At 47.1% G+C, this 20,105-nt stretch overlaps 1 protein-coding gene and 1 long non-coding RNA gene across 2 annotated transcripts; one reads left to right on the top strand and one right to left on the bottom strand.

Annotated features, from left to right (window-relative positions):
- Window positions 1–2,498: 2,498 nt before the first annotated feature.
- Window positions 2,499–6,881, bottom strand: LOC147241127 (uncharacterized). Its single transcript, XR_015111142.1, has 4 exons — window positions 6,841–6,881; window positions 4,007–4,067; window positions 2,954–3,219; window positions 2,499–2,811 (listed from the first exon to the last, which is right to left on the bottom strand). It is a non-coding gene; the product is annotated as an uncharacterized LOC147241127 (long non-coding RNA).
- A 5,095-nt stretch (window positions 6,882–11,976) lies between these two features.
- Window positions 11,977–19,357, top strand: rpl14 (ribosomal protein L14). The gene is made up of 6 exons (XM_086193975.1): window positions 11,977–12,030; window positions 12,877–12,978; window positions 13,082–13,176; window positions 14,342–14,441; window positions 17,078–17,131; window positions 19,265–19,357. The coding sequence occupies exons 1-6, from the start codon at window positions 12,028–12,030 to the stop codon at window positions 19,322–19,324; spliced, it is 414 nt and encodes a 137-aa protein (XP_086050101.1). The 5' UTR covers window positions 11,977–12,027; the 3' UTR covers window positions 19,325–19,357.
- Window positions 19,358–20,105: the final 748 nt, after the last annotated feature.

Below are 20,105 nucleotides of genomic sequence, written 5' to 3'. Positions count from 1 at the left end.
CTGATAACCCTGAGGGTCACCTGGCCACGCTGATTGGCTTATCACTTCATGATGGCTTCAAAACTCTGACTGGGCTGCCAGCCAATAGAAACATTGCAGGGAACACTCCAATCAACCGGAGCCCAACCAGAGCAAATCACATTGTGCTGACACCAGTGGAGCAAACTCACAGTCGTATGACTGGAACTTGCATCAGGCTCAAGCCACAAGCTCCAGATTCAAGTTCAGTGGCACCTGTTTTTCTTTTCGACTAAATGCGTTACGGTTGCTTTAGTCTGCACCAGAGTACAATTCTCCCCCTCGCCGCTCTCCCATGAGTCAGCTTTCACGGTCGGTGCTTTCAGACCAGAGGAACTTTCTCATAGTTTCTGTAACGGTTGGAGAAAATACCCCCTTTTAGCTTATTTAGACCGCAGGAACTGGGAACCATTTGAGTCCTTAGGAATCCGGTTTTGAGGAACCTTTTGAGCTCCTACCTCAGGGTTGGCACTTTCTCAGACCAATAAGAACCACAAGTGACTGAAATGTTCCTTGATTGTTCGAAACACCAACCACCATGTTAGAAAACCCAGTGTAAGCTTACCAGTGAGCAGCGATAAGGGCCAACACCCTGACTTGAGCTACCGGCCACGCAAATACAAACAGAGGCCCGAGAGAGAAAGTCCTTCTCAGGGGAGCTGCTGTGTTTGTGCCGCGCGTGACGAGGGCCAGCTTGAACGATAGCAGCACACATCCGCAAGGATTCTCTCAGCATTAATGTAGCCCAGTTATTGCACCTGTGCTCTGCATACCGTGACCCATCATCGTGACCCTTCGAGCCTGACCTGACTCACATGCTTGAGGTTTACACTCAGATATGTGGGTCAACGTGGCAAACTACAGTCATCCGGCTCAGGGATGCTGATTCACCTCCTGAAAATGCATCAACTGTCTTCAAATCTGAGAAAAAAGAAAACTGGAGAAAAGTTGTGCTTGTGTCCAGACGTGAGCTGTTTTATTGGGGGCAGAGCCTTGGTAGAAAAACTGGTCCTGCTTGTTTCGTTGGCCTCCAAATGCAGAGAAAAGGCCCCAGTGTTCCTTCATGTAAAGGTCAAATTTAGAGCTGAGTGCATGTGTGTGCGCCTCCTAGTAACCACAATTATCCCAAAAATCAGCAGACTCACCTCCCTTTTTTATGAGGAAACTTCACAATCATCATCACATGACATCGTCTATGAGGATATATTTAAAAGCAGATCTTCCTAGAAGCAGGGAAATGAGGCGTGCACAACTTCACACATTGCAACATTTGAAAGTGATTTTACTGGCAAAGTTCGATCATGACCCGCGCTCGCACCGAGTTGTGGACAACCCAGCACGTACTGCTGCTCGAACACATAGTTGTGTTTCCATCACTTCAGAGGACATTACAGTGACGTACATTCATTTCCTGGACCGTAACCCTGGCCTAACCTCCAACACGGCTTCACCTTGAGATCCAATGATTCACATTAGGGGGACTTTTTTTGTCTCAAAAAGAGAGGCGAGTCCTCAGAGTGACAGTTAAAACAGATTTATGTCCTCACAAAATGTTACACACTCACACACACACACACAAAACGCAATTTAGTCAGAGCGAGCCCCTAAATATAGCCGTGCCACAGTGTCATTATCACAGCAGGGGCAGCGCGCTGTTATCTCTCACCCTTCACTCCCATTGTTTTACTACGCCAGCGGATGACAGCTCCACCAAGGCCGGGCCTGTTTGCTCTCTATATGGCCTGTTATATAAGACCTGAACTGACTCTGGCTAGCTTTGCTGCATTTTCCAGCAGCAACACTTTATAAATTATTTTCATGTTGGTTTTAATGGGCAGGGAGGAGAAAATCCCTCCCGCCTTGTAGCTAGACTCGTGTTTTTGATGGCATTTGTTTGTTTGTCTGTCTGTCTGCTTGGTGGGATGGTGCGACATGAGCCAAGGAAGAATCCATGACACTTATGGGGCAGATCAGTCATGGTGCCACTGGGTGGCAAAATGAAGCGTGTCGTTTTTACTTTTTGATGTGCTCCTCCTAGTGGTTAAAGCTGGACAGAAACACATGAAGAATGTGGTGATGGGTTAATGTGAAGACTGTTTTTGTTCAACTGTATACTGTGACAAGACTTGATACTTAAAAAAAAGGGTCCATTTCCAAATGTCACACGTTCCATTGTGCCAGCTGAATCTAAGTCATAGTGCCACCTAGTGGTTACAGGAAATAAGCCTGATGTAACAGTCACTTGATTTACATCGCAGTAACCCTGTGTTGTCCCCACTTGATGTGGAGCAACATAATATTTAGTGAATATGCGATCTGTAGCGCCACTTAGTGGACACAGGAAGTGATATTTGCACCACAGCACAGCATTCGTCTGCTCCTTCACGCCAAAGCCAAATATCATCAGGTTTGCCTCCCTCAACGGAACAGTCACACACTCATGGTTTGGCTCTTTGAGTGCTTTTATATCTCTGTTTATTCCAGACTCAACAATGGCAGCACAGTGCGAGACCATCAGTGCAGGAAAGTCTTCATCAGGACCGTCACAGCAACAGCTGATTGGAGGGGAAGGCCTGCTTTTTGGACACATACGCATCACAGGAACCATTGCGTTGCTTTTCCTGTCTTTGTCACAACGCAGCGACATGAAAATGTCCATCATGGCATGGCTGAGTCACCCATTGAGAACTGCTCATACTGAACGGCATTATGGGAGGTGGCTGTCTGGTGGGTGCAGCCGCATCGAAACCCCTCCAACCCCCTACTGCGCTGCTGCCTGGACTATCTGGATCACTGATTGCACATGGACCCGACAGCACAAAACACACACACACACACACACACACACACACTCATACATCAACATGAATTCCCAAAATCAGTTTATTTCACTGAAGCACTGGCCTGCTTCATGTTCTGATAATAAATAACTTACACAAAACGTTGTTCTCCTCCTCCTCTACACCCAAACAAGCATCATGTTGACTGGGTGGTCGGACGGATTGGTACATTCCAGGAAGAGCTTAGCATTAGAACAACAAAAGGTACTGTGCACACCAAAGTAGGAGACTATTGAATCTGCACTGACCCATATACAGTCGTGATGGAACGAGACCTGGTGTTGTGACTTCAGTGGGTCGAAGCAGAGAATGTGTCCAGAGCCTGGTGCAAAAGCCAGTGTGAGGTTTTCTTGATCCATGCCTGTTGTAAGAATCAATGTGGTCACAACTCACTGGCATTTATGACGTCACATCATGAGAATAAGCGATTATCCTCAGGCGTTTTAAGTGTATTTGACTTTAAAATAACTGCTCATCACATCGTTCCCTCTGCTGTAGCTTTGACTTAAAGGCAGGACTCAGCTGGCTCTTGGGAAGATGAACCCGTGGTAAGACAACGGAGTATTTTAACAGCCACATGTGGAACTGGAACATCAGAGCAAGAACCAGCAGGTACACTGCTTTCTTTGGACCATCATCACCCGTCCCTGCATTCATAATCACGTCCAGCACCGAGTCACTTGGTCAGGTGAGACTTAACACTGAACTTATCCTCAGACTTTAAGCTCTGCCTGCAGCTCTGCCTGCTGCTAGCACAGAAAACCCGACCAGCCAACACCACCGAGTACACTTTCTTCTAAGCTAATGCTTCACTTGTAAACACATCGATCATTTCAGCCCTGAATGCTCATTTATGGCAACAAGGCTTAATTGTGAACACGTCCTTCACCAATACCAACTGTACTCTACAACTGTGGATGACTGAGTCGTGTGCAGTCAGGTCAGAAATCGATGTTGCGCTTGATTGAGTTCAGACAAAAGAAACATGAGCGTAGGGTGAAAGTAACGGTTGAGTCCACAACACAAGTGAGTTTTAAATAACACTCATTAATTCCTCTGTTTGTCCTCGATGACCTTGTTAAACTCAGATCCGCGTTTCATGTCAAGTGTTGTATTGGCATTTGATCACCATCGTGTCTTCTTCTTACCCAAACTCACATGCTGATTTTTCAGTGTTACTCTCGTCCCTCCTCTGACTCGGTCCATGACCTGGCCAGCAGAAAAGAGAGCCAAGTATGAGAACCTCTTGCTGATACACACGGATCTCATGACATGCTCCTGACCTCCACGTTGCAGGAGAAAAGGACCACTAACCTTTACTGGCAACCACAGAGGTTTTCCTGAATATGTGGGAAAACTACCTGATGAAAGGCAGTTTTCTCAGCCAGCATGGAGTGACGATAACACTCAGGATGGTCGTGAACGCTATAATAATTAAGGTAAGGGGTATTCAGAACGTAAGCTCACATAGCAGCATTCATAGACACCAAAATTAGTTCTGTTCTCTGCAACAGAACCAACAGTGTATGTAGGAAAGTATATTTGCATGCTGTTCCTAAGTTAGCAATGCATCTGTCAGGGGATCCTTTTCAGGGTCCCAAAATATTGAGCCCCGTGTCCACCAGATTCACATGGCACGTAACGGATCCCATGTCCCTCAGTGCTACATCTGTGCTCTCCTAGGGTTCTAAGATCCCAAGGTTCTATGTTCCAATGGTGTTAGAGCTCGCCATAACGCGTAAGAAACTAAGATCAGGGACCTGGGAACATAGACCGTTGTTCCTTGTCCCGGGAACCAACGGAACCTTGGTAACAAAGAACCTTCATAAAGGAAGTTCCTAGAATCCCATTTATGTGCCTGTCTGGGAACATAAGAACATGGCAGCATTGTACTTCGGCTATGCAGGATCCTGACAAGAGGAACCTAGAAAACTGAAGATTGGCAGAATAAGTCCATGGCAACGTAAGGTCCCGGTGATTTAGCCCCTGCAGAAGAGAACCTGGTAAGATAGAACCCGGCGAATTGGATCCTGGCAATATAGGGTCCTAAAACATTGGTAAAATAAGTCCCTAGAAACATAAGAGTGAGGAAATATGAGGTCCAGTAACAGCCCCCTGTGAATAAGACCCTGCTACACAGGACCATCATAACATGGGATCCAGGTGACATAAGATCTTGCCAACGAAGAACATGGAGTACTTAAGAGCCAAGACAAACAAGTCCTTGGGAACATAGAACCTTGACAGCATAGAATCCTGAGGCCTCCTCCTGGTTGGACCTGCCTGGAACTCCTCCTGAGGGAGGCGTCCTCACCTGATGCCCGAACCACCTCCACTGACTCCTCTACCTGACTCCTCTACTTGGAGGAGCAGCAGCTCTACTCTGAGTCCCTCCTGAAGGACTGAGCTTCTCACCCTGTCTCTAAGGGAGAGCCCAGCCACCCTGAGGAGGAAACTCATTTCGGCCGCTGGTATTCAGGATCTTGTTTTTTCAGTCATTACCCAGAGCTCATGACCACATGTGAGGGTTGGAACGTAGATTGACAGGTAAACTGACAGCCTCGCCTTTTGGCTAAGCTCCCTCTTCACCACAACAGACTGGTTTAGCACCCCCATCACTGCGGGTGCCACCACAATCTGCCTGTCAATCTCCTGCTCCATCCTACCCTCACTCGTGAACAAGACCCCAGATACTTAAACTCCTCCCCCTGAGGCAGGACCTCCCCCCTGACCTGGAGTGGGCAGGCCACCCTTTTCTGTCTGAGGACCAGGGCCTCAGACTTGGAGGTGCTGATTCTCATCCCAGCTGCTTCACATTCGGCTGCCAACTGCCTCAGCAAGAGCTGGAGGTCGTGGCCTGATGGAGCAAAGAGGACCACGTCATCCACAAACAGCAGAGACGACACCCTTATGAAAGTTATGAAGAGCTGGTCCACGGTTTCACGGCCAGGACAAAAACTACACCGCTCCTCTTCGATCTGTGGTTCCACTGTCGCCCTGACCCTCCTCTCCAGTACCCTGGCGTAGACCTTCCCAGAGAGGCTGAGGAGTGTGATCCCCCCATGGTGACACACCCTCTGGTCCCCTTTCTTAGAGATGGGACCACCGCCCCCATGTCAAGTCAAGTCAGTTTTATTTGTATGGCGCCAAATCACAACTAAAGTTTCCTCTTGTCACTCCACAAGTCGAGGAGGTCCCTCACTCCTTCAGTGAATTTACACCCAACAATTCTCCATCTTCCTTTAATAAAAGGAAATTATGGGTCATCCATCCATGTTTTTATTTCCTTTAGCTGGCCTCCAGTTTATGTCTAAGCAATGTTGCACTGAAAAAAATAATTTGTTGGGTGAACATAAAAAAAAATGATGGAAAGTATTTCCATCCAAGTAGAACCCGCTAATTTAGCAAGAAATGGTTTTGTTGAGTGACATAAACGTAAATATGCTGGATTAGCATAATGCGTTTGTGTTCCTGTGACTTAACTAGAAAAAGTAAAGCCAACATAACTTTTAAAGGTCATTTCAAAACCCCACATAAGTTTTACATGTTAGTTCAAAATGTTTGATTTAAGGCCGGTTGACCCAGTTTAACGGCACAGGTCCAACTGTTTTACATTGATAGACTTAACGAAACAATTTCTTGCTAAATTAGCGTGTTATAAATTGGATGGAAACACTTTCCATTTGGGCTGCAGGACCTGCTACTGCCCCCTGCTTGGAGATCTGTTAGCTGTACTGAAGCTATTAGCATTAGCTCACCTATAAGGGTGAGCGCCGCTAATTAGCGTTAGCTCATAGGCGCGAATAGCCGGCTAATTGCCGTTAGCCAGACCGTCAGTAAAGCATGGGTGGTAGCATCCACCCCCCCCCCCCCCCCGCTAAAACAAAATACACGCGGAAAATGCCAATACAAATGTGATTTTACTGCAGTCGTGAAAAATACAAACAGCCCCAGGCCTTGCAGTGCTTTATTTTTTACTCACCACCTTCCACAAGCGCCAGGGTGCCGTTATCTTCTTCTGCAACCTCGTTGTTTGCGCCTACACGCACTCCCTGCTCGCACACTGCTGCCACCCCCGGTTCTGGAGTTGTACATGCGATTTCTTATCTTACCTCAGAGAAATTATGTTGGGTCAGCATGACTGAATTTGGGAGATCTTTGTTTTTTGCACATCATGCTAAAATTGCATAACTAAATGATGTCCATCCACAAAACATGATTATATTTGGTAGAAGCAACATTTTACAAACACACAAGTTGGCTTTTTTGAGTGTGCAGAGACACGTCAACCAAGACAACATCCAGAGCCTTGAGATACTCTGGGTGGATTTCATCTGCCTGGGCTCCCCGCCCTGGAGCCAGGCCGGGGCCCCAGTAACCCTCTGGGCTGGGTACACAAACTCCTAATTCTTCTTTCCATTTTGAACCGTTCTTTGTCTGGTACTTACAACCTAGAACCAGTCTGCCTTAGGTGACCCTACCAGGGGCAAAATGCCCCCGACAGCATAGCTCCTGGGGTCCTTAGGGCACTCAAACTCCTCCACCATGATAAGGTGATGGTTCCAGGAGGAATAGAACCTTGGCAAAAAAAAAAAAAAACCTCCAGCAACATATGATCCTGGGAACAAATAACCTTGGAAAAATAAGTTCCTCTGAGGATTGATCCTGGCAACGTGGAATGCTAGCAACCTGGGACCTTGGCACCAAAATTACAGGGGCACGTAGGTCCCTGCAAAGACAGGATTATGGCAATACAGGACCCTGAGAAGATGCAACATGAGAAATAAAATAAGTAAAATAAGTCCCTGGCCACACAGGACCCAGGAATTATAGGGTCCTCATATCCTCAGGAACTTAGAACCCTGGCAGCATAGAATGCAGAGCACATAGGACCCTGGAACATAGGCTCCTGGCAACATATGACCCAAGGTGCACAGGGCCCTGGGTGCATGGGGCCCTGGGTGCATGGGGCCCTGGGAACAGCCCTCCCATCCTTGCACTTACAAGCCTGTTGTAATGCCTTATAGTGTGATTAACCAAAGCCTACATTACATCAGAGGCGATTTGTGAAACAAGCATTACTCACATTTTCCAGACATGAAACACGAAGGCCAAGTTCAGTGAAATTATTACAGCCTAACAACAACCATCTGTGTATGCTGGTGTGCACACAAGTGTGATGCAGCATTTATCAAGTGTGCTCACAGAGTTAATAATGCTTGAAAGTCCTGCCGAGGCCTCCTGGTCCAGGTGAGGTCATTGTATCTCCTGGAGGATTGGCTGTTCAAACAAAGATTAGAGCTGTGCCTTTCATTGGGTTCACTGAGAAAAAAAAAATCAAGGGTCCATCTCCTGCACGCCATCAAGTGCCAACGTTTTCATCAGAGCAGGCTGGGAGGTCAGACAGGATATCCCTTAATGGCAACAGTTGGCTACACAAATATAGACCTGAAAACAAACATGTTATTGGAGAGAGGGCCACAGGAAGAGGAGACAAAGCCTCCGTGACGTAACATCTGAAAATAAATCACATTTCCCATCACTAACCAGACGTGACAGCTTTCCTGAAGAATGGCATTTTGTTTGGTTCTCAGGACTCAGGGTGCAGAAATGACCTCACGGGCAATGCAATAAACACAAGCACAGGCTGGCCCCCACAATCAGGTATCAAGACCAGGACCACGTTCTTGTTCCTTCATGTGAAGACAGTCATTAGTGGCCTAGTGACAGATGAATGAGAGTAATTTGCTCTTCCTGTTACACTCTTGATTGTTGTCTTTCCTTTAAAAGATGGAAGTTATTCTATATACAAGGTGCTTCCTGTCTTTGTTTGGTGTGAAAGCAGTTGGCAGTCTGGCCTGTCGGAGGAGAGAATAAAAGCCGCCGGATCACAAGAGCGAGGAGAGTGAATCACATGTCACACTTCCAGAGGCCTGAGAGCTCGACATTGGTGCAGAGTTCATTGAAGCGCATAGCAGAATTTAAATGAATGTGGCGGTGCTGCCATCTAGTGGCACCTCTGTGACCTGCAACCAAGAATAAATCCCTCGAATTACAGTAATCCCTCCCTATACGGATGATCATGTTTCTATCAGTAGCCGAGGGTGACAATCAGCCGGTTTAAAACATGTTTGCCGTACTCTGCTTGACTCTTAATAATGCATGTGACTGAACTTTTCCATCATCAAAACTATCATTGGAGCTCAGGTGGGGTGGGGGTGGGGTCTTAAACGCAAATAAAAACATGTGTGGCAACATTTCATGATATCTTTTTTGATTGACATTACATTACAATGTACAGCGTAGCTTTCTTGTGTCAGGTCAAACAAATTGAAAGCTAAACGATCCCCACTGATGCTCAAATGTAAGATGAACTACAGAGTATTGATTGGTTGTTATAGAACAATAGATAAGTCAAGTTTAAATACTGATTTTATTCTATTTACCCTGAGGACCCTGAAGGTTCCCAGTACTTTCAAACTAGTTGGTAAGTGAGTGTTACTCGTTGCTCTGTGGGTCCTACAGGTAAGAGTAACTTCACCACCTCTGTCTTGGGGGGTGTTTATTCCCTCGCTCGTTTAATAGTGCTTGAAAACAAGACTTGAAAAACACAATAAGTGTTTTCAGGGTGCTCCTGAGATATCATGGACATGCAAGTTGACCTTGGCCTTTGACCTCCAAAATTTCTCCTGTGACCAACAACTCTGTAGAAGGTCACACCCACAGTTAAAACCTGCAACCCTCCCTCCCCTGAGACATAGAGCTGAGGAAGCCTCTTGGACGAGAGGAAAAGACAGCACTTAAGAGTTCCTTTGATAGAGTGGGGGGGCAAGGAGGGGAAAAATGGGTGGTCGGGAGGGATGAAGTTTAAAGGAGTGGACATATCAGGAGGTGGAGGAGGTAGGGAGAGGTGGAGAGGAGTGGAAGAGGAGGGAGGGGAGAAGAAGGAAAGAGTGTAAACCATCCTTAGATCAGTCCCTGGTTTGACTCAGCATGGACTCCATGACTCCTAACTGACTCCTAACTGACTCGTGAAGTGACATGTGAAGTGACATGTGAACTGACTCATGAACTGACATGTGAAGTGACTCATGAACTGACTCATGAACTGACATGTGAACTGACTCATGAACTGACATGTGAACTGACTCATGAAATGACTTGTGAACTGACACATGAATTGACTCATGATCTGACTCATGAACTGACATGTGAACTGACTCATAAACTGACATGTGAACTGACACATGAACTGACTCATGAACTGACATGTGAAGTGACTCATAAACTGACACATGAACTGACTCATGAACTGACTCATGAACTGATACATGAACTGACATGTGAACTGACACATGAACTGACTCATGAACTGACTCATGAACTGACATGTGAACTGACTCATGAACTGACTCATGAACTGACATGTGAACTGACTCATGAACTGACTCATGAACTGATACATGAACTGACACATGAACTGACTCATGAACTGACTCATGAACTGATACCTGACATAAAAGTAAATGAATCAAAGACCCAAAAATGGTTGACCCTCCTGAGAATCACCCGGGTGCTGTGCTGTTTGCTGGGGTCCTGAATCAGGTAGGAACTCGTGGACCAGTGCTGGGAAGACAAGAACTTTACTGTCAGACTACTTCCACATGACACATGAACACACCCCACCCTGTTGGACCAAACTGAACAGAATGAAATCAAGAATGAATTGAATGAGCAACAATTCCCAGTCTTCTTGAGGATGAGGCTAAAGTTTTCATCAGTTTTCAGCCAGGATGCCCTCCCCCAACAGGCACTCACCTGGAGAGAGGAAACCACACATCATCCTGCTGGAAGGCCAGAATTTGTAAGGTCAGTTAGTATTATTTTGATTGATTAGTTAGGGGAGTGTCGCTCCTGAAGTCCCCGATCAACAGACATCCTGCCATCCTTCTTGGTCTTGATGCTGCATCCTGTGGACTGGCCCTGGGTCAAAGTCAAGTTGATTCATTTCCTGTTCTGCTCATGAGCTGCACATTCTTGCATGAATCTACTTTTTTTTTTTTTTTTTTACAGGATTTAAAAAAAAAAAAATTCTAACCAGCATTGACTTATTACTTTATATTCCACACATCATGTAACAGTCCGAATAGTGATTTTTCTGCTCATATTTACCTTTGGTTCATCCAGCTACACATTTGATGTACTAACTGGTATTAAAACATGACATAACTATCAGATAAAACACCAGCACATGGCAACACTACACAAAACTCAGTCAATGACCTCCGAAATTACTCAAACATGATATTACAGACAATGCAGCCCTCTTCATGTTTCAGCCCCTCCTGCATACATCAGGTACCAGCTTCCCTCTACCCTGAACAGCTCAGCTGTTGTGTTTGAGCATATGAACTCTGGGTTGCACCATTTTAAAGGAACACTTCTGAGCGACTGATAACGGGATTGAAATCCCCCTTAAAAGCTAGTAGTGTAATATTTGCGGCGCTCTTACCAAACACAAATGTTTCCTTAAGTGTGTAGAACAGGGTGTGCAGCCAGCAGCACCACAATATTCCATTTAAGATGGAATTTTGTCACACAATTAGCCTTAAACGAGTTTTCTACATTGTTGTGATTTAAAAAAAAAAAAAAATCTCCTCAGGCTGTTACGATTTGTAGAGAATTTGGATGACTTCAGCAGTGCCAGCGGAGGACGAGAGCGTTGCTGGCAACTTCAAATGAACGTCTTTACTTTATATAATGCACGTTTAGGTGAAAAATAGCATTTAGTACGGTAATAACGCTCCATGAGAACAACCGACGGCAATAAACCAAAACACGAACCACATGGCACGTGATTCAAGATAGAAATCAACTTTATTGATCGCCACAGCGATTTTCAAGATTGACAAGCGGCAAAGGACAAATATGTCAAATACGTTCACGTTCGCGTTCACATGTGTAGCCGCCATCGGAGGCCCGGGTTTTTATGAGCCACAAAGTGCCTACCACATGGTTGGCGAGCGTGTTCTAATACGGTAAATCAATATTTTACTCTGTGGGGAACAGAACGACACGACGACTACTGCGCGTGTGCGGCGGGTTAGGCGGAAGCCGTATGTGCGCTGGCCGGAAGCCGTGACGTCCTCTCTGCTCCCGGACTGCCATCATGGTGAGTTCGCCATGAACGTTGAAGCGTTTCAAAGACTAATTTCTTTGAAAATATGTCGTCTTTCCGCACCAGCAGCTGCCATTTATGTCGCTAACGCACTGGTATTCGTGTATGTGACGTGTGTGGAACCAGGTTTTTAGGTTTATTGAAGTTAAAACGGCACGTCGGTAAAATGTCGGCTACCAGGTGCCTAACAACGTGGTCCAGGCGACAGCGAGGGCCGAGAACCGCCCGGCGGAGTTCCCTCTCTTTAGAAATGCGCAGTAGCTCCCACCCCTACGACCTTATCGTAAACGTGAACGTGCACTTCTCCTACTGTAAGTTGCGATTTGGAGAACGGCACGTTTCTAACTGTCAGGCTAACACTGGGGAAGCTAAGGTAACAGCTAGCACTGTGACTGTGATCATCACAGACCGGGCGGATTCTGTGTCGAGGGTCCAGGGACCGCGGATCACTCCATCTTCCTCTCTCCAGAACTTGGAAAGGTTCTGGTCGTCTCTGGCACGCGTTTCACCCGCAGATGTGCGACAAACACAACTCATGCAAGCGGTGTTCGCTCTGCGCTCGCTGTTTTAGAACAGGAGAACGTTCCTGAATACCATCCCTGTTGGTGGTGGAAGTGACTAACGTGCCATTTTGTTTTCTTTTCTTACTTCTCGTGGTGTGTAGTCTAACCTGCACTGTTTATTTTGTCTGTAGAGTAAAAAAATAAAACAGAAATCTGAACTCTTGGGAGCTGTGGGTTTGTCTGGTAACACCGACGCTTCTCCTGTTGGCCACCAGCAGGTGAACTTGTTTGTAAAAGTGTAACTTCTACGCTGCACGTGTCTGTCTGTCTGTCTCAGGTGTTTAAGCGCTTCGTTGAGATTGGCCGCGTCGCCTACATCTCTTTTGGACCCCATGCTGGCAAGCTGGTGGCTATTGTTGATGTCATCGACCAAAATAGGGTGAGTGGCGAAGTGGACGGTAGAAGGGTCCATGCGAAACATACCTTGAACTCTTGGATTATTGATGATTATAACTGAATATTGTCGTTCTTGACACGTGCAGGCTCTTGTTGATGGGCCCTGCACAGGCGTGAAGAGGCAGGCCATGCCCTTCAAGTGCATGCAGCTCACAGACTATGTCATCAAAGTACCTCACAGGTGAGTGAAGAGCTCATGTTGCCTCTAACGGAACGTGTTAGCAGTGGAGTGTGAGCTTGTATTCAGTGTCCCAACAAGCTGGTGACATGTTGAAGGGGTTGCAGTGCTGATAGTTACACCTGTTCAGGTACAAGGCTGCTGGAATGTGGCAGACGCGGTCGTGACTGTCACACTGTGCTCAACAGTCATGGCTGAACATGATTATTGCTGTGGACCGTATGTGTCAAGCAAAAGAGACGCAGGATCTAGAGCCCGGCAGAGGTGTTGGTGACCATCACACAGGTAGCGGCAAATGTGATTCCCAATATTTTTAAGATTCCGATAGATTTTATCTGGGTCTTCATTTGAATGGTCAGGTAGGACGTTCTTATGTATTTCCCATCAAGTAAGGTATTTGTTTAATTGGCCTTCTACCTTTACATAGTCATACCTGTTCAAGGTTGAACAGTGAACATACAGAGGGTTTATTTTATTTTTTTCCCCGCTTCTCTGAAACCAGTTTCAGGCTCAAAAATCCATATTGGTCGCCCAGCAGGAATCACTGGCTCAGACATGAACCCTTTCAACAGTTGAAGTGTCTTCATTGAACTGACTTTGGTCAACACAACCCACAACAACAAACAACCACAGCTACATGCTCGTGTGTGTCACCGGAAACACAAACTGTTGAGGCTAAAAACGCGGACCAGAAACCCGAGTGCCTGATGAACGTGAAGACAAACGCTCGCATCAAAGACAAGCGATTGCAGTTGAGCACAGTAAACATTTGGATGCTCTGAGAATTCTTCACGGGGTCGTGTTCTTCAATGTGCAGCTACCCTGTATAACACATCTGACACGCTACTTCAAGCCTGGTCCAGCGTAGCTCCAGCTGGCCTGGCGTCTCCCTCCTTCCTCTCTGGATGAGAGGCGGAGAGCGCAGGAGGGAGGCATTGACAACATGTAGCGGCATGAGACACTGATGTTTGATTATATTGCCGTAATCATGAGATGCTGGAATTGAAATTCAAGTCATCGCCAGCCCTCGTCCTCAGCAGATATTATTGTAAGAGGAGTTTCAACATCAGCGTGACTCTGACGTCTCCCTAGAAACACTGCGATGTCTGAGGTGATGAAATGTTTCATTGTGCTTCTTGTAACTGTGTTGGATGTGTGATGTCCACAGCGCCCGTCAGAAGTTTGTGAGGAGAGCCTGGGAGAAGGCCCAAGTCAACGAGAAGTGGGCACAAAGCAGCTGGGCCAAGAAGATTGAGGCCAGACAGAAGGTAGCGACCGCTGGATGTCTGTGAAAGCCAGAAAGATGCTGATCAATGCAGCCATGATGAATTATTTTACAGGGTTCGATGTAGTGCTGAATTAATTTGGACTCATTACAACTAGTAGTCTGTCAGCTGTGGGGGTGGGAGGTGACAGTGGTGTGGGACTAAGGTCACAGGCCAGAGTGACAGAGGTGATCGCTGTGATACGTATGAGGACAGGACTTCATGCGTGTGCTGAGTCTCCTCACTCATCGATTCAAGGACCAGATGAAGTCGTCGGTTCTGATGGAGGAACATGTCAGTGGAGGTTTCTGGCCGGGCTCCTCTGGACTGGCTGATATACCGCTCTAGTATTCATCTTTCTTTGTTAACCTGCTTCCAGGAGCAGGCGATGACGAGTGTTACTTGGTTTGAGGACCGACTGGGTCATCAAATCTTTACAGGCAGAATAAGTAGGGAGGCACCGGGCTGTTTTCAGCGTGACCTGCTGGTCAGTGTCATGAGTAACTGGTCACTTGAGCCACTGCGCCGCTTCACCAGGGAACAGCAACGGGCTTTGTTTGGCTTTTTTTGACGGACAGCTTGTCAGTCTGCACAGCGCAGGCAGGAAGTCTCCACACTAACACCACAGCACATCTGCTCAAGTTTCAAAATAAAATGCCCCGTACAGGTGTTGGATCTCAAAAACAGACCCGAAAAGGACTCAAAATGAACACGCGCTCCATGTGACAGAAACATAGAGGCAAGGCAAGTTTATTGTATAGAACGTTTCAGCAACAGGGCAATTCAGTGCTTTACATAAAACAAGCATAAAAAGACATTCAACACAATTAGAAGAGTCCCATTGCAGCTAAAGTCAAGTGAGAGAAAGAAGCTGAACAGGCAGACAGAAGTTACAGTGCAGTGAGACGCTGATCAGAGGCTCAGGTTTGATTAAGAGGCCACGGCAAACACATGGGTTTTCAGCTGTGATCTAAAAGAACTGAGAGTTTCTGCAGACCTACAGTTTTCTGGGAGTTCGTTCCAGAAATGTGGAGCATAGAAACTAAATGCTGCTTCTCCACGTTTGGTTCTGACTCTGGGGACAGAGAGCAGACCTGTTCCTGACGACCTGAGAGGTCTGGATGGTTCGTAATGTACCAGCAGATCAGGAATGTATTTTGGTCCGAAACCATTCAGTGCTGTATAAACCAGAAGCAGGATTTTAAAATCAGGTCTTTGGCAGACAGGAAGCCAGAACTGGAGTGATGGGATCTACTTTCCTGGTCTTAGTGAGGACTCCAGCAGCAGCGTTCTGAATCAGTTGGAGCCGTCTGATGGATTTTTTTAGGGAGACCTGTGAAGACACCGTGACAGTCGTCCAGTCCACTGAAGATAAACGCGTGGACAAACTTTTCCAAATGCTGTTGGGACATCAGTCCTTTAACCCTTGATGTGTTCTTCAGGTGACAGGAGGCTGACTTTGTAATTGTCGTCATGTGGCTGTTAAGATTCAGGTCTGCGTCCATGACTGCACCACGATTTCTGGTTTGGTTTGTGCTTTTTAACATAACCGACTGAAGCTGAGCGCTGACATTTAATCGCTCTTCATACATGGAGACAACGACCAGACCAGCAGAGTGTGAGCACGTTAGCAAAGCTGGCGGGCAGCCGGAGATTAACTGGTGTGATTGGTGTCACAGCCAGAATGCACTCAGTCGGTATATGGAAGTTCTTCACTGAGAATGATGAGGATGTAAAGCTCGCCGTTTGTAAAACACGTGGAGCCGAAGTAAACTGTGGAACCACAGAGAACCACAGACCTGATCAGACATGTAGACCTCCATCTCCATTGAGCTGCCAAGGTCAAAGAAGCTAACAGAGGCTAATGCTAACAGACAGACCTCGTAGAGGAGAACCAGCCTGCAGCCAAAGAAAGAGATCTCAGACGCGGCTGGACGTCCAGCTGCTGGTTCCAGGAAGCTTCGGTTTCTACCTCCAGTAGGAGAACACTTGGTTTGTTGTTGTTTTTAGAGTTATCAAAGTAATTAATTAGCCAGTGACGTAGTGCACTTTGGGAAACCAAGATTAATATTTTCTGTAATCAAGGAAAACATTTTCCATGAAAGTGGAGTTTATTTTATATGCTGTTAAGTTTAGTCAACAGACACACACACACACACAGTGCTTTGTATGCAGGACACGTTTGCATGGGCAGCAGAAATGTTTCATGGCTCTGAGGAGTTTTCACTGAGGTTCTGTGCTCTTTTATCATTATAGGCTAAGAACATGGTGCAGGAAGCACACTGGCACACGTGTCTGACATGATGCTGCTCGACCCGCGTCAAAGAAGCGTGTGGGAGTAGTGTAGCTTGTTTTTGGATAAAGTTGTTGACACAGCTGGGACAGGTGTGTGTTTGTGTGTGTGTGTGTGTGTGTGTGTGTGCGTGTGCGTGTGTGTTTGGACACTTTGAAGCATTGTGAGTGACAGATTAGAAATAAAATGAAATAAGATTTTTATGAAGTGACTCCATGACAGACGAGCAGGAGAACATGCTAGCTCGCTAGCTAGCCATTTTCTGCTGCGTGCGAACCAGGAAGTTCAGGCTGGAGGCAACAAAATGTGAGAAGTCGCTCACTCTGGATCTTAATGTCCTTCACAGAGGGCCAAGATGTCTGACTTTGACCGCTACAAGGTGATGAAGGCCAAGAGGATGGTAAGTGAACTCCAGCTCATCCTCCACTCTGTGTCCTTGTTAGCAACAACCAAACTCAGTCCTCCCTGTGTGCACAAATGAAGAATGTGCTGGTGGAGACGCTTTGGCCATCTTAGTCCTGTGACTGAAATGATTGGCGGGTTGCACCTGCAGCCACGCTGAGCACTGCCGGTGCCGTCATGTGGCTCCTTCAGCCTGACCGCGTTTACTCAGCTGAAGCGTTAGCAACATGCTAACTACGAATCCTCAACAACAGTTTGGTATCTGTTTAACCAGATAAGAACCCATTGAGATCAGGATCTCCTTCACAAGGGTGACCTGGCCAACAGTTCAGGAAGTGACAGGATGAATTAACAACAGTGCAGGAGCTGTGACACAAAAATGGAAATTTAAGATTTCTAAAACGCAGGCGCGGTCTCACGCCGTCTGTCCCTCAGGATTGAACAGAGGCTCCAGGTGGAAGAACTTGAGGGAGTTACAGTCCAGTCTGGAGCGTCTGCCTTGCCGAGGGGACAGCGAAGCCGAGCTCTCTTTTTCCTAACTCAGTTCTTACCTGAGGAACAGATGGAACAAGTGTAGTACAAGAACGTGAGACAGTGGCGGCTTGTTCTCAGTGTTCAAGCTGATGTGAGTTCCACCTCACGTACCGTTCACAGTGGAGGTGAGACGACACCCAGGGACTTGAGACATTTAGATGATGCCCTCAAATAAAGCACGGCGCCATCGTCCAGAACGGGCTAGGAGGTGGCGGTCACCCAGTTCTTTCTGACCCTGAGAGAGAAGCAGGTTCTGTTCCTGAACAAGAACCCAAGCTTCAGAGGGAATTCAGAGCACACTGACAAGGAGACAAGGACAGTGCTGGCAGCCGTCTTGGATCTAATTTGAAATGTCTATAACTCCATTAAATCATTTGTTTGCAATTTGGTCCTGGATCTCACCCAAACCTTCACGTGTTGGGTGAGATTTAAGTCACGTAAACGCCACCGTCCTCTGCAGCTCACTTCAGGTTCTCACTGTGTGTTCAGACCAAACGCGAATTCGCACTCCTGTGCGGACAGTTTCCGTACAAAGTCGATGCAAATGCACAAATGACACAAATTTTCAGTCGGGCGGGAATTCATGTCGTGAAAATTCGCCATTCGTGCGAGTTGAAAATATTCAACATTGGTGAAAAATTCGTGTGAAGCTCGGCCACGAAAGCCAATCAGCGTTGAGGTTGTCCAGACATCAGGGCTGACGTCCCTGCTGACTGACACAAGATGGCGGAAAAGCTGATTGTGGCTGTGTGTGGGAACCCGCTGCTGCATGACCCTACGTGTCAGGATTACAAGAACCACGCAGCAGTTCTTTGAATATCCATGGGGAAATGGCGGAAAGAAACGAAAATAGTCGCGACTCGGGCAAGTGAGCGAATTGGCGCACTCGCGTGAATGACACAAATGAACACAAAAGATCTGGCGGTCAAACAAGCGCGAATAACGCGATGCGCAATTCACATTGGCGGTGTGAACACGCAGTGAGGCCTCGTGACGCAGCATCAGAAGCTCTGGAAGTGGAGGAGTTAAAGGTGAGAGGGATGTGATGGTGTCATGCCGTCGTCTCCGCATGGCACAGCACGTTACACTCTGGTGAAGTTAGTCAGCATGCACAGGACCAGGACCAGGACCCACCAACCAGGGCCAGCGTTGGTTAACCTGTAAAACCTTTTTGAATATTTGCAGTAAAATCATGAAAGCATCTTTGACTGACTGCACTGAGAAGCCCCACCAGGGTTGTCTGGCACCAAGTCCAGCAGGTCATTTTAGTGATGATCAGTGCAGGTCAAAGAGTTGAGAACCGACCCGGCGGGCCGTGACGGCAGCACCACCCAGCTGCTGTCAGGTCTGTGGGTCCATGTCCATCAGTCACAGCTGGGCTGATGTGATGATTCCAGTGACCCGTCTCCCAGCTGGTGGTCTGGTGTCGTTACATCACCTCTTCAGTCGATGAGCTCTCTTGAGCTGTTGATGGAGGAGAAATTGTTCCTGCTGAAAAACCAAGAACCGAGCCAGAACCTGCATTTAAAAGCTACCCTGCAGTGCCTCTGGCAGCAACGACCCACATAAATCAAGGACCTGTTCTTTTTCTCTGCAGAGGAACAAGATCATCAAGCATGAGGTGAAGAAGCTCCAGAAGGAGGCAGCAAAGAAGTGAACAATCGCAAAATAAACTTCCTGGTCAATTGTTGGTCGTGGTCTCCGTGTGGTGTTTTGGATCAAAGCGTGTGTTACATAAGTGGCCGGTGACGCGCAGCAGGCCCCTGCCGCGTCGCAGACACTTTGGCCGAGGTGTGGCGCTGAACTCACCGTGACACCTGACAAGATTTTGCTTGTAAAATTTACACAAAGTTCATGGATGAGTGAGATAATCGTGGGCTGCTGCCTGGCCAAAGGGCAAAGTCTACGAGGTGAAAGAATTGAGTCAAGACTGGAGCCCGAGGGTTCAGCAGGCAGCGAGGCCCCGCCCCCACCTCAACTCAACTAAAGGGTGAATGTAAACGCGCCTGTCGGTGAAAGGCTTCCCGCTGCTGCCTGATCAAACTGTCCAACATTTTACTCGAGGTCCTTGACTCGTAATGAGCGTTTCTACCAAAAAAAATCAAACCTGAAATGATTCAGTTGCATTTAATATTGTCAGTGTAACAATGTATGATTCACACATTATCCAATTAATTATTTTTGATCGGAAAAAATTCTTCATGAACTTGACCTTCGGGGCCCAGTGAATCTGTTGTGGGTCGCGGCCATGTGAACAAGGGGATGTGGAGTAAAATGAGATGACTAGCACAACGCTCGGGCCTTCACCCTCGACTCGCCGCTAGATGGCAGTGTGGGCTCACGGTGGCGCTCCGCCTCTTTGTCTATGGACGGCCGATGGAGCCTCTCGGAGGATAGACGCAGAGGTCCGGGCCCTTGACTTCCAGGTCCCTAGAAGC

This window comes from Aulostomus chinensis, chromosome 22 (assembly GCF_037954235.1).
Source record: "Aulostomus chinensis isolate RoL2024-O1b breed Wild chromosome 22, RoL_Achi_v1.0, whole genome shotgun sequence".
Lineage (NCBI taxonomy): Eukaryota > Metazoa > Chordata > Actinopteri > Syngnathiformes > Aulostomidae > Aulostomus > Aulostomus chinensis.
The sequence above is the reverse complement of the archived record's forward strand: the minus strand, read 5'-3'. Positions and strand labels throughout refer to the sequence as shown.